The sequence below is a fragment of the Saccopteryx leptura genome, chromosome 6, assembly GCF_036850995.1.
Source record: "Saccopteryx leptura isolate mSacLep1 chromosome 6, mSacLep1_pri_phased_curated, whole genome shotgun sequence".
Lineage (NCBI taxonomy): Eukaryota > Metazoa > Chordata > Mammalia > Chiroptera > Emballonuridae > Saccopteryx > Saccopteryx leptura.
In genome coordinates this window covers 161,765,166-161,784,570 of record NC_089508.1, presented here as the reverse complement: position 1 = coordinate 161,784,570, position 19,405 = coordinate 161,765,166, and the positions used below count along the sequence as shown (strand labels likewise).

At 41.7% G+C, this 19,405-nt stretch overlaps 1 protein-coding gene across 1 annotated transcript in view; it reads right to left on the bottom strand.

Annotated features, from left to right (window-relative positions):
• The window catches only part of UBE2D2 (ubiquitin conjugating enzyme E2 D2), a 68,100-nt gene extending 49,251 nt beyond the window's left edge, over window positions 1-18,849 (bottom strand). Inside the window, exon 1 of the mRNA XM_066344623.1 lies at window positions 18,341-18,849. Within this exon, the coding sequence (XP_066200720.1) occupies window positions 18,341-18,364 (24 nt within the window). The 5' untranslated portion in view covers window positions 18,365-18,849. The remainder of the gene's footprint in view (window positions 1-18,340) is intronic.
• Between the last annotated feature and the right edge of the window lie 556 nt (window positions 18,850-19,405).

The following is a 19,405-nucleotide window of genomic DNA, read 5'->3' as shown; positions in this document are numbered from 1 at the left end:
CTGTCTATCCCTCTCTCTGACTCTGTCACTGTAATAAATAAATAAATAATAAAATTAAATAAAAAAGAAAAGTGCCCTGGCCTGATAGCTCGGTTGGTCAGTTTTGTCCTGGGTGTGATGCAAAGGTTGCCAGTTTAATCAGCAGTCAGGACACACACAGAAATGGGATTGAACTCTCTCCCCCCACTTTCTCTTTCTCTAAAATCAATTAAAAAAATTATTTTAGGCCCTGGCCGGTTGGCTCAGTGGTACAGCGTTGGCCTGGCGTGCAGGAGTCCCGGGTTCGATTCCCGGCCAGGGCACACAGGAGAAGCGCCCATCTGCTTCTCCACTCCTCCCTCTCTCCTTCCTCTCTGTCTCTCTCTTCCCCTCCTGCAGCCGAGGCTCCATTGGAGCAAAGATGGCCCGGGCGCTGGGGATGGCTCTGTGGCCTCTGCCTCAGGTGCTAGAATGGCTCTGGATGCAACAGAGTGACGCCCCAGAGGGGCAGAACATCGCCCCCTGGTGGGCATGCCGGGTGGATCCCGGTCGGGCGCATGCGGGAATCTGTCTGACTGCCTCCCCGTTTCCAGCTTCGGAAAAATGAAAAAAAAAAAAAATTATTTTAAACAGATAAAAGACAAAGATGAAAAGTAGAAAAGAAAATATAGAAAGACTAGTCCAAATTTATACAATCTCTAAAAATACCAATTGTCTTTTTTTTTACATAAATAGCAAGCTGATCCTAAAAGTTTATGAGAATGCAGGGGTCTGAAACAACCAAAACAATTTTGGGAAAGAACAAAGTGGGAAGACTCACACTTCCTGATTTCAAATTTTAATACAAAGCTACAGATTTCAAGACAGTATGGTACTGCTTGATCAGGTGGTGGCACAGTGGATAGAATGGTGGTCTGGGATGCTGAGGACCCAGGTTTGAAACCCTGAGGTCACTGGCTTGAGCACATGGGATTGCTGGCTTGAGTGTGGGATCATAGACATGGCTCCACTGTCACTGGCCTGGAGCCCAAGGTCACTGGCTTGAATCCAAGGTCACTAGCTTAAGCAAGGGGTCACTCACTCTGCTGTAGCCTCCAGTCAAGGAATATAGGAGAAAGCAATCAATGAACAACTGAGGTGCCACAACTACAAGTTGATGCTTCTCATCTCTCTCCCTTCCTGTCTGCCTATCCCTATTTGTGTGTCTCCCCCACCCCCTCTTATGCGCGCTTAAAAAACGACAGTATGATACAAACAGAAGAAAAGACATAGATTAACAGAAAAGAATTGAGAATCCAGAAATAAACCCATATATCAATGGCCAACTGGTTTTTGACACAGCTACCAAAACAATTCAATGGGGAAAAAAAGTCTTTTCAACAACTGATGCTAGAACTGAATATCAACAGTAAAAAGAGAAATTGAGACTCCTCCTCCTATTCATAGCTTATACAAAACTTAAAATAGATCAAAGACCACCATCTCACACCTACAAAGATAGCTACTATTGGCCCTGGCTGGTTAGCTCAGTGGTAGAGCGTCACTGGCATGTGGATGTCCTAGTTTTGATCCCCTGTCAGGGCACACAGGAGAAGCAAACATCTGCTTCTCTACCATCCCTTCTCCCCCTTATCTCTCTCTTTCCCTCCTGCAGCCAGTGGCACTATTGGTTCAAGCGTGTCCCATAGCACTGGGGATGGCTCAGTTGGTCACAGCATATCAGCCTCAGGCACTAAAGATAGCTTGGTTGATTCAAGCATCGGTTCGGGGGGGGGGGGGTTTGCTGGGTGGATCCCAGTTGCAGCTCATGCCAGAATCCGCCTATCTCCCCTCCTCTCACTTAAAAAACATAATTAACAGCCTGACCAGGTGGTAGCACAGTGGATAGAGCATCAGACAGGGATGCCGAGGACCCAGGTTCGAGACCCCGAGGTCGCCACTTGAGCGCGAGCTCATCTGGTTTGAGCAAAACCTCACCAGCTTGGACCCAAGGTCGCTGGCTCAAGCAAGGGGTTACTCGGTCTGCTGAAGGCCCATGGTCAAGGCACATATGAGAAAGCAATCAATGAACAACTAAGGTGTCGCAATGCACAACGAAAATCTAATGATTGATGCTTCTCATCTCTCCGTTCCCGTCTGTCTATCCCTGTCTATCCCTCTCTCTGACTCTCTCTCTGTCTCTGTAAAAACAAACAAACAAACAAAAAAAAAAAACATAGTAACAATCCCGAACAAAAACAAAATAATGTGCTGGTGAGGATGTGGAGAAACAAAAACCCTTGTGCAATGTTAGTGGGAATGTAAAAAGGTATATAGCCACTGTGGAAAACAGTATGACAGTTCCTCAAAAATTTAAAAGAGAATTACCATATGACTAGCAATTTCACTTCTAGGTATATACCCAAAATACTTGAAAGGGGTCTCTCAAAGAGAATTTGCACACCCATGTTCATAGCAGCATCATTATTCAGAATACTTAAAAAGTATAAGCAACCCAAGTATGTACAAGCAGATTAATGCACAGGCAATATGGGGAATATACAGAAAATGGAATATTATTTAGCCTTAAAAAGGAAATGCTCTCAACATGATGAACCTTGAGGACACTATGCTAAGTGAATTTAAAGTAGAATGGTGGTTGCCAGGGGCTGAGTAGAAGAGAGGATGGGGAGTTATTGTTTATGGATATAGAAGTTACAATTGTGAAAGATAAAGACAGTTCCAGAGATGAACACTAGTAATGACTGTGCAAGGATATGAACAAAAATGTAAATCTTTGTATCCTTGGATTAGCAACAGTTTCTTAGAAACCAAACCAAAAGCACAAGTGACAAGAATAAAAGAAATCAGATAAACTAAACCTCATCAAAATTTTAAATTTTTGTATATCTATAAAGTGAAAAGGTAGCCCTGGGAGGTTGGCTCCGAGATAGAGCGTCAGCCCAGCATGTGGATGTCTGGGGTTCGATTCCTGCTCAGGGCACACAGGAGGAAGCGCCCATCTGCTTCTCTACACCTCCCCACCTTTTGCTTCTCTCTCTCTCTCTCTTTTCCCCCCACTCCTGCAACCAAGGCAGGATTGGAGCAAGTTGGTCCCAGGTTCTGAGGATGGCTCCATGGCCTCCGCCTCAGGCGCTAAAGAATGGTTCCAGTTGCAACAGAGCAAGGGCCCCAGAAGGGCAAAGCATCACCCCTAGTGGGCTTGCCAGGTGGATCCTGGTGAGGGCACTCATGGGAGACTGTCTCTGCGTCCCCTCCTGTCACTGGATTAAAAAAAAACAAACCCAAAGTGAAAAGGCAACCCACGGCCCTGGCCGGCTGGCTCAGCAGTAGTGCGTTGGCCCAGCATGTGCAGGTCCTGGGTTTGATTCTCGGCCAGGGCACACATGAGAAGAAGTACCCATCTGCTTCTCCACCCTTCCCCCTCTCCTTCCTCTCTATCTCTCTCTTCCCCTTCTGCAGCCAAGGCTCCATTGGAGCAAAGATGGCCCAGGAGCTGAGGATGGCTCTGGCTGAAATGGAGCAAGGGCCCCAGATGGGCAGAGAATCGCCCCCTAGTGGGCTTGCCGGGTGGATCCCAGTCAAGGCGCATGTGGGAGTCTGCCTCTGCCTCCCCTCCTCTCACTAAAAATTAAAAAAAAAAAAAAAAGAATTCAAATTTTTGTCTTATACCAATTTAATCAGTTTTATCATGGCAATTCACAATTCTAAAAAAAGAGCCTACAAACATGTACAATATATTCCTGGTAAAATCAATAATTTCATAGTGGATTTTTAAAATTTCTAGTCAACAAAAGTGAAGCACAAAAAGCTGTGGTACATATACACAATGGAATACCATGGGGCCATGAAAAAGAAGGAAATATTATTTTTTGCGACAACATGGATGGAACTGGAAACTATTATGTTAAGTGAAATAAGCCAGGCAGAGAAAGAAAAATATCATATGACCTCATTCATACGAAGAATCCAAGGAACAATATGAACTGAGGAGCGGAATAGAGACAGAGGCGGGATCAAAGGATCCAGAAGCAGAATCAAAGGATCCAGAAGGAAAGCGGACAGAGGAAAAGGGGATGATAGGGTGATAGGAAGGGATGAGAGCAATAAAGCAAATCCTGGAGAAAAGGGGGGAGGGTGTTACGGGGAGGGGGACAGGGGGGATGTACTGGGGAACACGGGTGACATTAGAATCTATGTAAACACAGTAAATTAATTCAAAAAAGTGAAGCACAATGATTAAAAACTCAAATAACCTTTTGTTGCTCAGGAATCTGACCTGTAACTAAACTCAGTGATGATATATTATTCCCTTGATGCAATAGGTGAAGTAGGAGAGGTTCTAGAAGTAATTCCCCACCACCTACAACAATGCACCTTTATCAAAATATGAATTATGTTTCTAAATATGCAAAGATGCCAAGCTCATTAATCATCAAGAGAAGTTATCACTCCTGACTAAACTTTAACACTAAGCTAAATTAGGTCTAACTCTTAAGCTGGGCAGTAAGTACATAAGTATTTGTCATATCAGTGTCTCCATGTTTATATACATCAAATATTTCATAATAGCATAAATTTTGGGACTCTAGCTATTTCTAGGAGTGGAGACTACAGTTTAAGAGTTACCAAAATTGTCTCAGAATATCGAGACATAACTAAAATTATGGTCTTAGTTTTCACCAAGAATGGGCTTTAGAAAATACTATGTTTATTCCCTAACTTGAAAAAGTACTATGTGGTCACAATCACTGGGATGAACTTCCTCTATCTGTTTTAAGTTATGTTCTATAACAACTTGGCACTACTGTTTTAGTTTTTATATAATTACTTATTATCAAATAAGTCCTGTATTTTACTTTGTTTTTTTAAAAATGGTGAGCACATCCATAGAGGGATAGACGTGACCCAGTGCAGGATGCCCAAGTCAGGACAGAGTGAAGAAAGGCCTCCCCAGGAGAGGGGGGAGCAAGAATAGTATCTATGCTGCTGAGTCACAGCAATGGGAAGATTGATTATATACAGGGGAACTGATCAAGTGTATAAATATATTAATAATAATAGAAGCCAAGTTTCTAATGGCCAGATAAGGAATACCAATTCTGAAAAGAAATTTAGCCTTATGGTACTAAACTGCAGCCCCAGACAATGACTTGGCTGCAACCTCAAAAAAGACCTGAGCCAGAACCACCTCGCTGTAAGACACTCTCAGATTCCTAATCTTCAGAAATTATGTGATAACAAATGTTTGTTATTTTAAAGCAGCTAAATCTCTTTCTTATGCAAGATTAAATTTAAAAAATACAAACAGGATAAGTACATTTTCTCAAAATGTCTCCTAACAAACCACTTATTCATTATAAAGGGAAAAGGAATGCTGGTAGACATCACCTTCATCAAGTTATGGAAGTGAAAAATCTCAGAAATGGGTCAAAGTGAAACTGTATGCCCCTGACAGCACATAATGAAAAGAATACAACCAAAATCGTTTATCACTTGATAAGATACAGAGTAGGATACAGCACTGCTGCTGTGATATTCCTGCCAAATCTATATGGCTTTAATCTGATCATGAGAAAACATCACGCAAACCTAAATTGTGAGAAGTTCTCCAAAATAACAGGTCCATAATTTTTTTTCTTTGTTACAAAGACAGAGAGGAGGACAGACAGACAGACAGGAAGGGAGAGAGATGAGAAGCATCAATTCTTCATTGCAGCCCCTTAGTTGTTCACTGATTGCTTTCTCATATGTACTTTGATGGGGGGGGGGGCTACAGCAGAGCGACTGACCCCTTGCTCAAACCAGTGACCTTGGGCTTCAAGCCAACGTTTGGGCTAAAGCCAACGACCATGGCATAATGTCTATAATACCATGCTCAAACCAGCAACCCCGCTCAAACCGGTGACCTCGTGGTTTCGAACCTGGGTCCTCCCACGTCCCAGTTCAATACTCTATCCACTGAACCACTTCCTGGTCAGGCTGAAATATAATTTTTAAAAGTATCATGACCGTGAAGCCAAGGGAAAACTAAGGAACTTGAAGCGATTAAAGGTAGATAACTAAAAACAAGGTAAGTCTAAACTGGATCCTTTCCTATACAGGACATCACTGGAACAACTATCAAAAGTTGAATGTGGTCTGAGGATTAGATAGCAGTAAGATCTCAATGGAAATGTCCTAATTTTGATGATTGTACTATGATTGTGTAGCAGAATGTCCTCATTCATAAGAAATAAACATTACAGCATTTGGGGTTAATGCAATATCATGTTGACAACTTATTCAAAAATAGTTTAAAAAATGTTCTCAGTATTGTATATGCAATTTTTCTGTAGCTTTGATATTATTTAAAATTTTTAGAAAGTTAAGAAAAAAGAGCATGATCGGTGGTGGTGCTGTGAATAGAGCAATGACCTGGGACACTGAGGTCCCAGGTTCAAAACCCTGAGGTCGGCTTGAGCTCAGGCTTCCCAGCCTGAGCACAGGATCATCGATGATCCCAAAAATATCACATATATTACTAACACATCCAGTGACAATATTTTGAAGTTTGTTGAAGAAAAAATTTGGAATTCGGTTCCTTTTTTCCACTTAGAAATATTTTAAGACATTACTTTTACAACAATACGATGTGTGTGTCTTTTGTCTTTTTTGGTTGGGGTGACAATGAAGTGAAATGCTAAACAGACATTGGGATCCCATTGATGATCTCACTAACTGAGCCCAAACATCGTTGGCATGAGCAAGGGGTCACTGACTCAGCTGGAGCCCACCAGTCAAGGCACATATGAAAAGCAATCAATGAAAAACTCAAGTGTCGCAATTATGAGTTGATTCTTCTCATCTCTCTCCCTTCCTCTCACTCTTGTTCTCTCTCGGAAAAAAAAAAAATGTCCAAAGGCCTAATGCATTCACTTTATTAAAGTTTGGTGATTTGAGAGTATATTGTGCCTGACCTGTGGTGGTGCAGTGGATAAAGTGTCATTCTGAAATGCTGAGGTCACCAGTTCAAAACCTTGGGCTTGCCTGCTCAACACACATACAGGAAGCAACTACTATGAGTTGATGCTTCCCTGTTCTCCTCTCACTTTTGCTCTCTTTCTCTCTCCTCTCTCTAAAAATAAATAAAACTTTAAAAAAAAAGTAAACTGGATTGAATGGTCCCTCCAAAGATAGGTGGCACATCTTAATTCCAGGAACCTGTGAATGTTATCTTATTTGGAAAAGGGTCTTTATAGATGTAACTAAGTATCTTGATAAGATAATTCTGGATTACATGTGTGGGCCCTAAATTTAACATCAAGTGTCCTTAAAAGAGACAAAAAAGGAGAAGGTAATGATGATGAAGACACACAGAGGAGAAGGTAATGATGATGAAGGCAGAGCTTGGAATAATGTGACCACAAATAAGGAAGTCAAGGAATGCTTAACAGTCAGCCACAAGAAGCTGGAAGAGATAAGAAAGGACTCCTCTCCCAAAGAGCCTCCAGAAAGGAGTATGTCCCTGCTAATACACAGATTTTGGACTTCTGAGCTCCAAAACTGTGAGAGAATAAATTTCTGTTGTTTTAAGTCAGATTTTTGGTAACTTTCTACAGCAGCTACATGAAAATAATATAAATGGTATAAATAAGGGGACATTTATTCTAAACAAAAATCATTCCCATTAGTATACTATTATTTTAAAGAATCTATTTCTAAACTGATATCATTGTGGATTTTATAAAATAAATCTGATTTCAAAAATGTTATCTGCTGCCTGACCAGGTGGTGGCACAGTGGATAGAGTGTCAGACTGGGATGCAAAGGACCCAGGTTCGAGACCCCAAGCTTGCCAGCTTGAGTGCGGGCTCATCTGGTTTGAGCAAAGCTCACCAGCTTGGACCCAAGGTCACTGGCTCAAGAAAGGGGTTACTCAGTCTGCTGAAGGCCCACGGTCAGGGCACATAGGAGAAAGCAATCAATGAACAACTAAGGTGTCGCAACGAAAAACTGATGATTTATACTTCTCATCTCTCTCCGTTCCTGTCTGTCTGTCCCTATCTAACCCTCTCTCTGTAAAAAATAAAATTAAAAATTAAAAATGTTATCTGCTATAAGCTGTAAGAGGTTGGCAAAGGAATATGCTCATTTATACTGTCATGATGATGCCCTACAGTGGTAGGGGAAGTCTCAAAGGACAGCAGCAAGTATTTCTATTACAAGATAATTTTAAAGAAAACTGTTTTCACTTCTAGGCCAACAAAAATATCACATATATTGCTAACACATCCAGTGACAATATTTTGAAGTTTGTTGAAGAAAAAATTTGGAATTCGGTTCCTTTTTTCCACTTAGAAATATTTTAAGACATTACTTTTACAACAATACGATGTGTGTGTTTTTGGTTGGGGTGACAATGAAGTAAAATCCTAAACAGACAACACTGACACCTAAGATTTCAAGATTCTACCAATTCCATGGGTCAACATTACTGGGCAGTTAAGTCACAGTAATAACTAATGTTAAAAACTACCTTTTAAGTAGTGCGTATTTTCTTTCTACTCATCCCCCATAGGTTATAGGGTATGTAAGTAACACTATCCCCATTCTATAGACAACAAAGCTGAAGCTACAGAAAATCATTTAAGTGACTTACCTAAAGCCAAAGGGTTAGAACATGACTCAGTAGGCATGATGCTCCAAAATCCTACAATTTTTTTCCCACCACACCACTTGCTATTAGCATTTCCTTAATGTTGCCGACAAAATCTGAATGGCTACCATGCATCAGGCATTCAGTTATACACAGGGAATATAATAAGACAGGGACTTCTACCAGGAGAGCTCAGTCTAATCAATCATGTCCATATACTAAAAAACAGTTCTATAATGGAACCCTACTGCTTGCACGCTTGAGGCATATATCACAGAGAAGCCATTCCTGTTGGGTCTCCAGGGATGAATAAAAAATTCAGGAGGAGGAAGTAGGGTAAGAAAACATTCTCTGTATAAGAAAAAGTACAAAGTCTATGGGAAAATGATTCTGAATAGGATCAAATAAAATTGTTTCAATTATACTAATATTTCTCAAGATACTCATATATGCAATGTAGAAATAAAGGTGGCAATATATTTGTCCTAAATTTTGTCCACTTTCAATACGTTTTTAAGTACTACATATTTCTGCAGATTTAAAGCAGTAATTTGCCTCAAAAAAGTTGCACACACTAAGCAAATGATAATCATTGTGTTATGATGCACAAACAGCACTTAAACATATATGCATTGCCGTCTACTTGACTCCACTGATATTCCTGCTTCTTGTTATATAATTCAATATTCATTTGAGAAGTTATTTAATCGTTATTTAAGTATTTCTACTATACTAACCCATCCCCATGGACTTATAGCTAGAATACAGAAGTTTTCAATAAAAATCAAAGTCCTTTGATTCTTAAACCCCAAAGTCAGATTATTTTAAAACAAACATGAGCAGAGCATAGCCTTCTATTTTTTTTAAATTAGGTGACCTATGAGACAATAAAGTTGGTACAAGCCTAACTACATGAATATTAAAAAACTAGAGCATGTATTCTTTTGCTACAGTGTACCTGTTTGAGAAACAAATTTTCATTTTATACTAGAATGAAAAGAATATACTAATAACTTTTAATACAGCACCTGAAGAGGATCCTTTTTATTTAAAAAATACTATTCTTAAAGTATTTGTTACTTGGTAAGAAAATGTATTTTGTTTTTAAATAATATTTTGATTTGATTATATGTTTTAAATAATTTATCTGGTACCATTTGTGCTGTCAATTTTAATGCAAGTGTGCATTACTTCACGAATTCATTTGTATCCATCAATAATATTAGTAGTTTGAAAAGCGTTCTAATAAAGTTGGGAAACACTACATATGAGGAAGGAGGAGACAGCTCATCAAAGCTAAGAAAAATGAGTGATATCCATGTTAACTATTATGAAGATTAAGTAAAAACTGAGGTATCCATTGAATCTGGCAATTAAGTAATTATCAGTGACCTTACTAAACAGTCCCAGAACAGTGAGCAGACTATTCTTTCAAGAACTTTGGCACTGAAATGCCAGAGATGGGAGGGATAAGGAGGAATGTATTGGCCCTAGTGGGGGAGGAGTGTTAAAGAGTACTTGGGGGGGTTGTTTGCTTTTTCAGAACAGGGGAAATCCTGGGTAACTCTGAATGCTAGAGGAATTGGTAAAGAAGAGACTGGAACTAGGAGTACAGGGACAACTTTACTAGAGAGCAAGAATCTGGCAGAAATCTTCTCCAAAGAAAAGAAGAGGAATGATTAAAGCAATTTTGGAGAAGTGGCTGGTTCTGTAGTCAAGAATGCATGCATACAGCCCTGGCAAGGTATCTCAGCTGGTTAGAGCAGTGGTCCCCAACCTTTTTTGGGCCACGAACTGGTTTAATGTCAGAAAATATTTTCACAGACCGGCCTTTAAGGTGGGACATATAAACGTATCATGTGACTGAGACAAGCGTCAAGAGTGAGTCTTAGACGGATGTAACAGAGGGAATCTGGTCATTTTTAAAAAATAAAACATCGTTCAGACGTAAATATAAGTAAAACAGAAATAATGTAAGTTATTTATTCTTTCTCTGCGGACCGGTACCGGTCCGTGGCCCGGAGATTGGGGACCACTGGGTTAGAGCATTGTCCTGATACACTAAGGTTGCAGCAGGGTCAATCCCTAGTCAGGCCACATAAAAGAGTCAACCAATGAATGTATAAATAGGCAGAACAACAAACTGGTCTCTCTATAAAAACAATAAATAAAACTTTTTAAAAAGTGCATACATCTAAATCCTGGCTCTTCCTACCATAATCATATAATCATAGGCAAATTTGTTTACTTCTCCAAGTCTCCATTTTCTCATTTAACCAGGGAGAACAGAATTCTAATAGGGACGTTCAGAAAATTCAGTAATTCCAATACAGAGTACTCAAAAGATGGTAGCTGTGGGGTTTTATTTTTATTTTAAAAGGCCTCAAAGGGAAATCTTAAAAAAAAAAAAAAATCACATTTCAATTTTCTCTGTAAAATAGGTAATTGGGTCACCTACTGAGATTAAAACTGTTTAAGTAGGAAAGTGATTCTTAATCTTTCAGAGAGATTAAAAAATCCATTTGATGAATATAAGGAGGACAGAACATCAGAAATTTACCGTTTTAAAGGAGTTAGAGACACACTCCAACAATAAAGAGATGTTGGGGAAAAGATCTTCTGGTTCCAGGGCATACTTTTATGTACCCCATTCTTTGAACAAAAGAAAGAATGCATCCTCTGGATTTACATACCAAACCACTATATACAGTATGTCCATAAAGTTATGGTGCACTTTTGACCAGTCACAGGAAAGCAACAAAAGAAGATAGAAATGTGAAATCTGCACCAAATAAAAGGAAAACTCTCCCAGTTTCATACCTATTCAGTGCAGTTCAATGTGGGCTCACGCACAGATTTTTTAGGGCTCCTTAGGTAGCTATCCTGTATAGCCTCTACAGACTCATCACTGACTGATGGCCTACCAGAACGGGGTTTCTCCACCAAACTGCCGGTTTCCTTCAACTGCTTATCCCACCGAGTAATGTTATTCCTATGTGGTGGCGCTTCCTTATAAACGCGCCAATATTCACGTTGCACTTTGGTCACGGATTCGAATTTAGCGAGCCACAGAACACACTGAACTTTCCTCTGTACCGTCTACATCTCGACTGGCATGGCCATGGGCTGCTCCACTTGTATACACGGTGTTGTGTCATCATCTGAGCAAGTACACATGCTGCCACATCATCCTACAGAAACTGGGAGGGTTTTCCTTTTATTTGGTGCAGATTTCACATTTCTATCGTCTTTTGTTGCTTTCCTGTGACCGGTCAAAAATGCACCATGACTTTACGGACACACTGTATGAGGGGACAGGGCCTACTAGAAAGATTCTAGACAAGGTCAAGAAAGAGACAGAGAGAGGAAAGGGGGGAGAGAGAAAGGAAAGCATTCATTTGTTGTTCTACTTAGTTGCGCATTTATTGGTCGCTTCCCATACGTGTCCTGACAACGGATCAAACCTGCATCCTTGGTTTTTCAGAATGGGCTCTGATCTACTGAGCTGGCCATGAAATTCAGGTTCTTGATCCAGCCCTAGTAAGTAACATGGCCTTTTTAGAAAGTAGTTCCAAGATGTGTTGCAGTGCTAAAATTTTATGACTATTCCTTGGAATCTCAATCGACTCTGTAGACAAAATAAATTATACTTAATTTTTCTATGTCATCGTTTATTATGATTTTGAAGGTTAACCTAGGAACCTAACCAGCAAAACTTTATTTCTACAGAAAAAAACAACTGTGCTTCTGCATTTCTGGGATGAGGCTGCAGAGGTTCCTGGCAGCATCAGGCATGAGTCAGGTATTCCTATCCTGAAAACTGCCTAGGAGCAGCCTTCTATCCCTGGACTAAAATATCCAGAATTGGACTTTGTCAACACTTCCTCTATGTCAGTCACAGTACAGTAATACTCAAGGGGAGACTTTAAAGTTTCTCAACTCAATGAATCTTTTGTAAAACAAAGCATCCTTTTCTATTAAAAAAAAAAAGTACTTCCCAGAGATTTCAAGAAGCTTATCTTTTAGAGTAAGAAGGTATGTCTGCTTTCCAAGACAGAACTAATTCAAACAGCCATTTTCAACCAACCATTTATTTAATATTAAAGTTTCAGTATTCTACAGGACTATTTGCAAATTTGTTTCATCTTTTTAACTAGAATTCCCTCTATCTTTTTTTTTTTAAGTAACAGATTTTATTTGGGTTTTTTTTTTTTTTTTTGGTTTTTTTTACAGAGACAGAGAGAGAGTCAGAAAGAGGGACACATGGGGACAGCCAGACAGGAACGGAGAAAGATGAGAAGCATCAATCATCAGTTTTTTGTTGCGACACCTTAGTTGTTCATTGATTGCTTTCTCATATGTGCCTTGACCGTGAGCCTTCAGCAGACCGAGTAACCCCTTGCTTAAGCCAGCGACCTTGGGTCCAAGCTGGTGAGCTCGGGGTCTCGAACCTGGGTCCTCCGCATCCCAGTCCAACGCTCTATCCACTGCGCCACCGCCTGGTCAGGCCCTTTATCTTTACCTCTGATGATATTAATATATCATGGTATCACACTTCTAATATATTATTTTACATTATTTTAAAATAACTTTTTAAAAATTTAGTAAATTTGTAACAGTGTTTCAACTCCTTACCCCATATCCTTAAGAATCATCCTTTGGTAATTGCCCAATCTTAAATATTTTGAAAGTATGTAGTCTACAGAAAGATGATTCATAACATGAACACAAGACAATGAAGTTAAAGATTAAAATGCAAACTTCTACTATGAGATCAGTGTATTTACTAAATTGGCTTTCCCCATAACTTCACACATAACCACACAAAACCATAGCAAAGTTAATTGAAAGTTTACATAAACTTCCTAATTGTGCCTATCTACATAAAGCAGTTCTCAGACACTTTTCAAAAGATAGAAAATACAGTTTAAATTATTTAATCCTTACATTCCTGATTACTTACTGAACCTCAATGTGTCCTGTTATTTCTAATTCACATATTAAACTGGTGCCTACCAACCTACCAAAAGAAAGTGTAGTGGTTGTTTTAAAATTTGAATTGGTTGCCAAAAATCTGATTTGTGGCTTGGCTTGCCTTTAAAAAAAAGTAAGAAAAGAAAAGAAAGATTTGGCAACATTAGGCCCACAGATTCTAGTAATAGCAACATTTGGAGAGAGCTGGATAGCAGTTGCCTACCCTCTTCTGACAGCACATGCAATTTCTAGCTCTCCCCCAACCCCCAACCCCAATTCTCTTTGCTCACTCAGGTTACCTGCCTTGCCTTTACAGTCATCAGAGTTTGACATCTTTTTTTACTGAGAATTAATTTCTATCTATCTATCTATCTATCTATCTATCTATCTATCTATCTTCCTTCCTACCTACCTACCTACCTACCTACCTACCTATTTTCTCTTAAGGGACCTTAAAAGAAGCTAGCCATAAAAATCTTGATCATAATTATAGAGAACAAACTGACGGTTGCTCAAAGGGGCATTGTGAGGAATGGGTGAAAAAAGGTGACAGGAATGAAGACATACAAATTGCCTGTTATAAAAAAATAGTTACAAGGATGTCAAGTACAGCATAAGGAATGTAGACAATAATAGTGTAATAACTCTGTATAGCAGTGATTCTCAACCTGTGGGTCGCGACCCCAGCTGGGGTCCAACGACCAAAACACAGGGGTCGCCTAAAGCCATCGGAAATACATATTTTATTTAAAATTTTCCGATGGCTTTAGGCGACCCCTGTGTTTTGGTCGTTCGATCCCAGCCGGGGTCGCGACCCACAGGTTGAGAACCGCTGCTGTATAGTGTCAGATGCATACTAAATTTATCAGGGTGACCACTTTGTAAGATATATAAATGTCTAATCACTATACTGTACACCTAAAACTAATAAAAATATTATGTGTCAACTATAATTGGAAGATAAAATTGTTTCAAAAATCTTTATTATGCCTGACATGTGGTGGTGCAGTGGACAATGCGTTGACCTGGAATGCTGAGGTCACTATTTCAAGGCACATCAGAGAAGCAACTACAAGCTGATGCTTCCCACTCCTCCCCCTTCTCTCTCTCCCTCTCGAAAATCAATGAATAAAATCTTTTTTAAAAAATCTTTATCATAGTCCTGGCCGGCTGGCTCAGCGGTAGAGCAGAGCATCAGCCCAGTGTGTGGAAGTCCCGGGTTCAATTCCTGGCCAGGGCACACGGAAGCACCCATCTGCTTCTCCACCCTTCCCCCTCTCCTTTCTTCTATCTCTCTCTTCTCCTCCCACAGCCAAGGCTCCATTGGAGCAAAGTTGGCTCCGGAGCTAAGAATGGTTCCTGTGGCCTCCGCCTCAGGCGCTAGAATGGCTCTGACTGCAATGGAGCATCGCCCCCTACTGGGCATGCCAGGTGGATCCCAATCAGGCACATACAGGTGTCTGTCTCTGCCTCCCTGCTTCTCACTTCAGAAAAATACAAAAAAAAAGAAAAAGAAAAAAACCTTTATCATAGTAATAAACTAAATCAAGTAATGATCCTGGCACTAAAGCTGTATGGAACAAATGTTAACTATAACTAGCAGGATACTGTTAAAATGTACAAGGTACAATTACTGTTAAGAAAAGGGTTTTCAGAATCCTAACTGGTCTGTTTTCAAGATATCCAGCCTTTTACTGTTCTCAAGAATAAAAAAATTAACCCTGTATTTCAATATTATGGTACTGTAAGAGCACCAAAAAGCCTTCTGTGTCTGTATAACAAAAGTAAAGAAGAAAAACAGGAAGGGAGTTAAAAAGGGTTTCTGATCAGCCAAAGAGACCACAACATTCACAGAACACATGAAGCCCTCTTCACTCAGAGCCTACTGGGTCTTATTTTAGACGTAATTTTAATAAGCTCTGTGATCTGGTTTCCCAACTCACAACAGATGAGATGCAGCCAACTGGAAAAGAGCTGGGGGTGGTGCTGCTAGAAGCAAACACTCAAAGCATCAAAATCAAAGCTCAAGACCTATAAAGTCAGCAGAAAACCTCAACATAACAGGCTGGGGCCATTTGGTATAAATAAAAACAGTCACACAGGGTCCCAATCCCTACACTAGATGTTCATAATGACCCTCTAGTACACTGTTAAAACTAAGGTCAGGAGACCTTAGAGTGTGTATCAAAATGAAGCCCTTCAGCCTGACCAGTGTTGGCACAGTGGATAAAGCATCGACCTGGAAATGCTGAGGTCGCCGGTTCGAAACCCTGGGCTTGCCTGGTCAAGGTACATATGGGAGTTGATGCTTCCAGCTCCTCCCCACCTTCTCTCTCTGTCTCTCTCTCCTTTTTCTCTCCCTCTCTGTCTCTTGCTCTCTCCTCTCTAAAATGAATAAAAAAAAAAATAAAAAAAAATGAAGCCCTTCAAAGCTTTTTCCAAAAAAGACATGGCATTTTCAAATTCACTGAACACTATTTCCCGTGTCCAAGAAACAAGACAATGAATTCCTCAAGATGCCATATGTTAAACATACTTGTTCTTAGCAAAATTTTATTAGAACCCAGATACAGCAGTTCATAATAGAGAGAGTATTTAAGTAGAACTATTTTTTCAGAGAATGGTAATTGGGAAGGTTCAAGACCAAGGTCAATTATATAAGCCACCTAAGTCTTTTTGGGATATCATTGTAGATATATTACAAGGGTTGAGGATAAAATAGGACTGATCTCCTCCATATCTAGGTAAATTGGCAACTTAAAACTGGTGTCATACAAAAAGGTTGGGGGAAAAACCTCTGTTCTGTTTTTACAATCTTACTGACTAGTATGCCTTATTTTTCTAACCCCTGGCAGTTTCAGAAGCTGAGCCATACTTAAGGAGGGCTCTAGGTAATAAACTGGGGGGTGGAGGAGAATATTGAGTTTCAAAAGTAAATTATCATCATCTAAACTTGACTTTCCTTATTAAAATTTTTATAAGGACTTATTTTAGAGAAAATGTAGAGTATGTAGTAACTCAAAAAAAACCAAATTACCTGGGGCAAGTACATTTAAAAATTGAAATGCATGCTTTGAGTGCTATTCCCCTCTCTGAAAAAAATAACACCTGTATCAATCAATGTAGAGATTAAATGCTACATTTCTTGACTAAATTACCACACATTATACTCACTCCTCTTCAGGTTTTAAAATAAGAGTACAATTTGCCTCTATAAGAGCCTAGTAACTCCTAAAAGCCTTAAAAATGTATATACAGTATATTTTTACTCAGATTACCATTCTTCAGTGTGCTCCTGCCTCTTGAACAGTTATGAGATCTATGAATCTTGGTTCAAGTTTCTTTTAACAAATAACCTGCTTCATTTCAGTATGAGATTTACTCTTTCTAAAGTCTGCCTTTTTCCATTTGTTAGAAATCAAAGAATTCAAAAGAATTTGGTAAGGATCTAACCTAATTTACAGTAATCACTGGGATTAATTTCACATTAAAGGTCTCTGATCAATAATGAAATGAAGACTAACTGCTGAGCTGAAGTATTTAAATTGCCCAACAATCTTCATTTTCACTAGGTTAAGGCAAGGTGAAAATTGGTTCTCTTCCCCTTGCATCTCCATCCCATCCTTCAGGACAGCTAGATAATCGCACTAGCTACTTCTAAGTGGTGGGTATAATACAGCCAAGTGAAACAGCAAACAAAACTCACCAGAGGCACTTTCCCACTTCTAAAAAAAAAAAAAGACAGTGAAAGGCACTAGAAAGTGACAATGTTGGAGGGGGACCCAGAATTTTAAGCCAAGCCTGTATTTTAGCAGTATTAGAAAAACCGTATAAATTACTAATCGAATAATCCTTTGTCTTAAAGGGCAAAGAAGTCCTTTCTAATGGAGAAATCTAATAAAATCCCCTCTGAATTAAAAGGGTCGCCCTGAATATATCACCTAATTTAAGCTGTAATAGGAAATTGTTTAATTTCTCCAGTGACTTTCAATATTCAGGGTCCTATCTCTATTCTTGCCAATTTAACAGCTTTTCTATTAGATCCATTCCTGCAAAACTGAGGTGTTCGTTTCCGACTACATTTGGCAACCTCAAGGGAGACTAAAATGCTTCTCCCTGTTCTTCCCTCCTCCCTCCAAAGTCTCATGTTTTTTCTCCTGAACTTCCTACTCATAACAGTTTCTGGAAAAGTAGAGTGGGCCGAAGTGTGCGGCCGCCAAGAGGCGAGAGAAGTCAAGAAATACTGTAGATCAGACAAAAAGGCTTCCTCGTCTGAGACATGGGCCCTAAGCTCAGGTGGTTCTGTAGAGGGAGCCAGGAAGGTGCGGGGAGGGGTGGGGCTGAAAAGAGGCAGCGACGGGGCGAGCCCTTCCGACCTCGGTCGCAGGGGCCGCCCAACGCCCCCCGCCCCTCCCCCGGCGTGCCGGGACAATGGCCTTTCAGCCCAGGGGTCCCAGTCCGGGGAGAGGCCCCAGGACTCTATACCACACAAGGCCTAGAACCGAGGTGCAGGAGGAACGCTGAGCGGACCGACGCACCTCCGGCCTAAGCGCGGGCTGCGCGCCTGGGCCTCCCAGGGCGCCATCACTGAGTGGGGTGTGCAGGCCGCCCGGCGAAGCCCTTGCCCGCAGCCGTGTCCGAAGAGGCCGCGAGCCCGGCGGAGGCGATAGCGGGAAGTGCAGGCCGCAGCCTGCTGCTCCGCTGGCCCGCCCAGCGGCCCGAACCCACAGCCGACCTCCGGCCGCTTACCTTGTGGATTCTCTTCAAAGCCATCCTGAGAGGAGGGTGGCGGCGGCCCCCGGGGCGGGGACAGGGGCAGGGGAGGGACAGGGAAAGGGCGAGGGGGCGCGAGGCCGCCTCGGTGATCGCGGGTCGACCGAAGATAGCTTAGAAGCGCGGGACCGACGGAGGGCCGAGCCCCACTCGGCTCCTGAGCTTGTCGCAGCGGTCACCGCATCACCCGGCGGCGGCTTCTTTATGCGCTGCCTCCCGAGCAGCAGCCGCCGCCGCCGCGGTAGAGGCCTCTTAAGCCGTCGCGAATCCCTCCGCCGGGAGCAATAGCCCAGGCGTCGGGCTCGGCCGGCGCCTTCGGTCGGACAGCCAAAGGGACTGACTGCCTGCTGCAGGTGGACGGAGGGACGCGCGGGCGGACGGGCGGGCGACGCCGCCGGGGTGGGGCGGCCCGAGCGCTGGGTGGGCCCAGGCCGAGGGGCAGGTCGGGAGGCGCGGGGATTGGCGGGCCAGGGGAAGGAGGGCTGGGCCGCGCCGACGGCGGAGGGATACGGACCCTCCCTGTGAGTACTCTACGCACCGTCGCCGTCGCCGCCACGGCCCGCAGAGAGGATGACGCCGGGAAGCGCAAGGACATCTCGCGAGAGTCGTTGCGTGGGTCAAGGATGCTCGGGGGAAGCGATCCTTGATTCCCTTGCCTCTGGTCCCGTACTTGAGTGTCATCGGAGATCAATAAATGTTTAAAGGCGAATGTTTTCAAGGTCATTTGACCATTCCCATAGCATAGACCAACCCTGGTAGAGGCTCTGAGGCCCACTGCAACATTCCTGAAGGAGGAAGGGACTTGTCCAAGGTCACACAGCTCCTCAGTAGCAAAGCTGGAACTCGCCAGATTCTTTTCCGGAAGTCTGGGCGGCAACGGAGAATGTGTTACTTAAACATAACGCAGGCAGCCCTGTGATGGCTTTTCCTATCAAAAACTCAGCTGGATGACACCTTAAATGTCTCTCAGTCATGGCAGTTTAGGAGACATGCCTAGACCGCACTGTGCTTGTTGAATTGTTACAAATAAGCACTGTACAA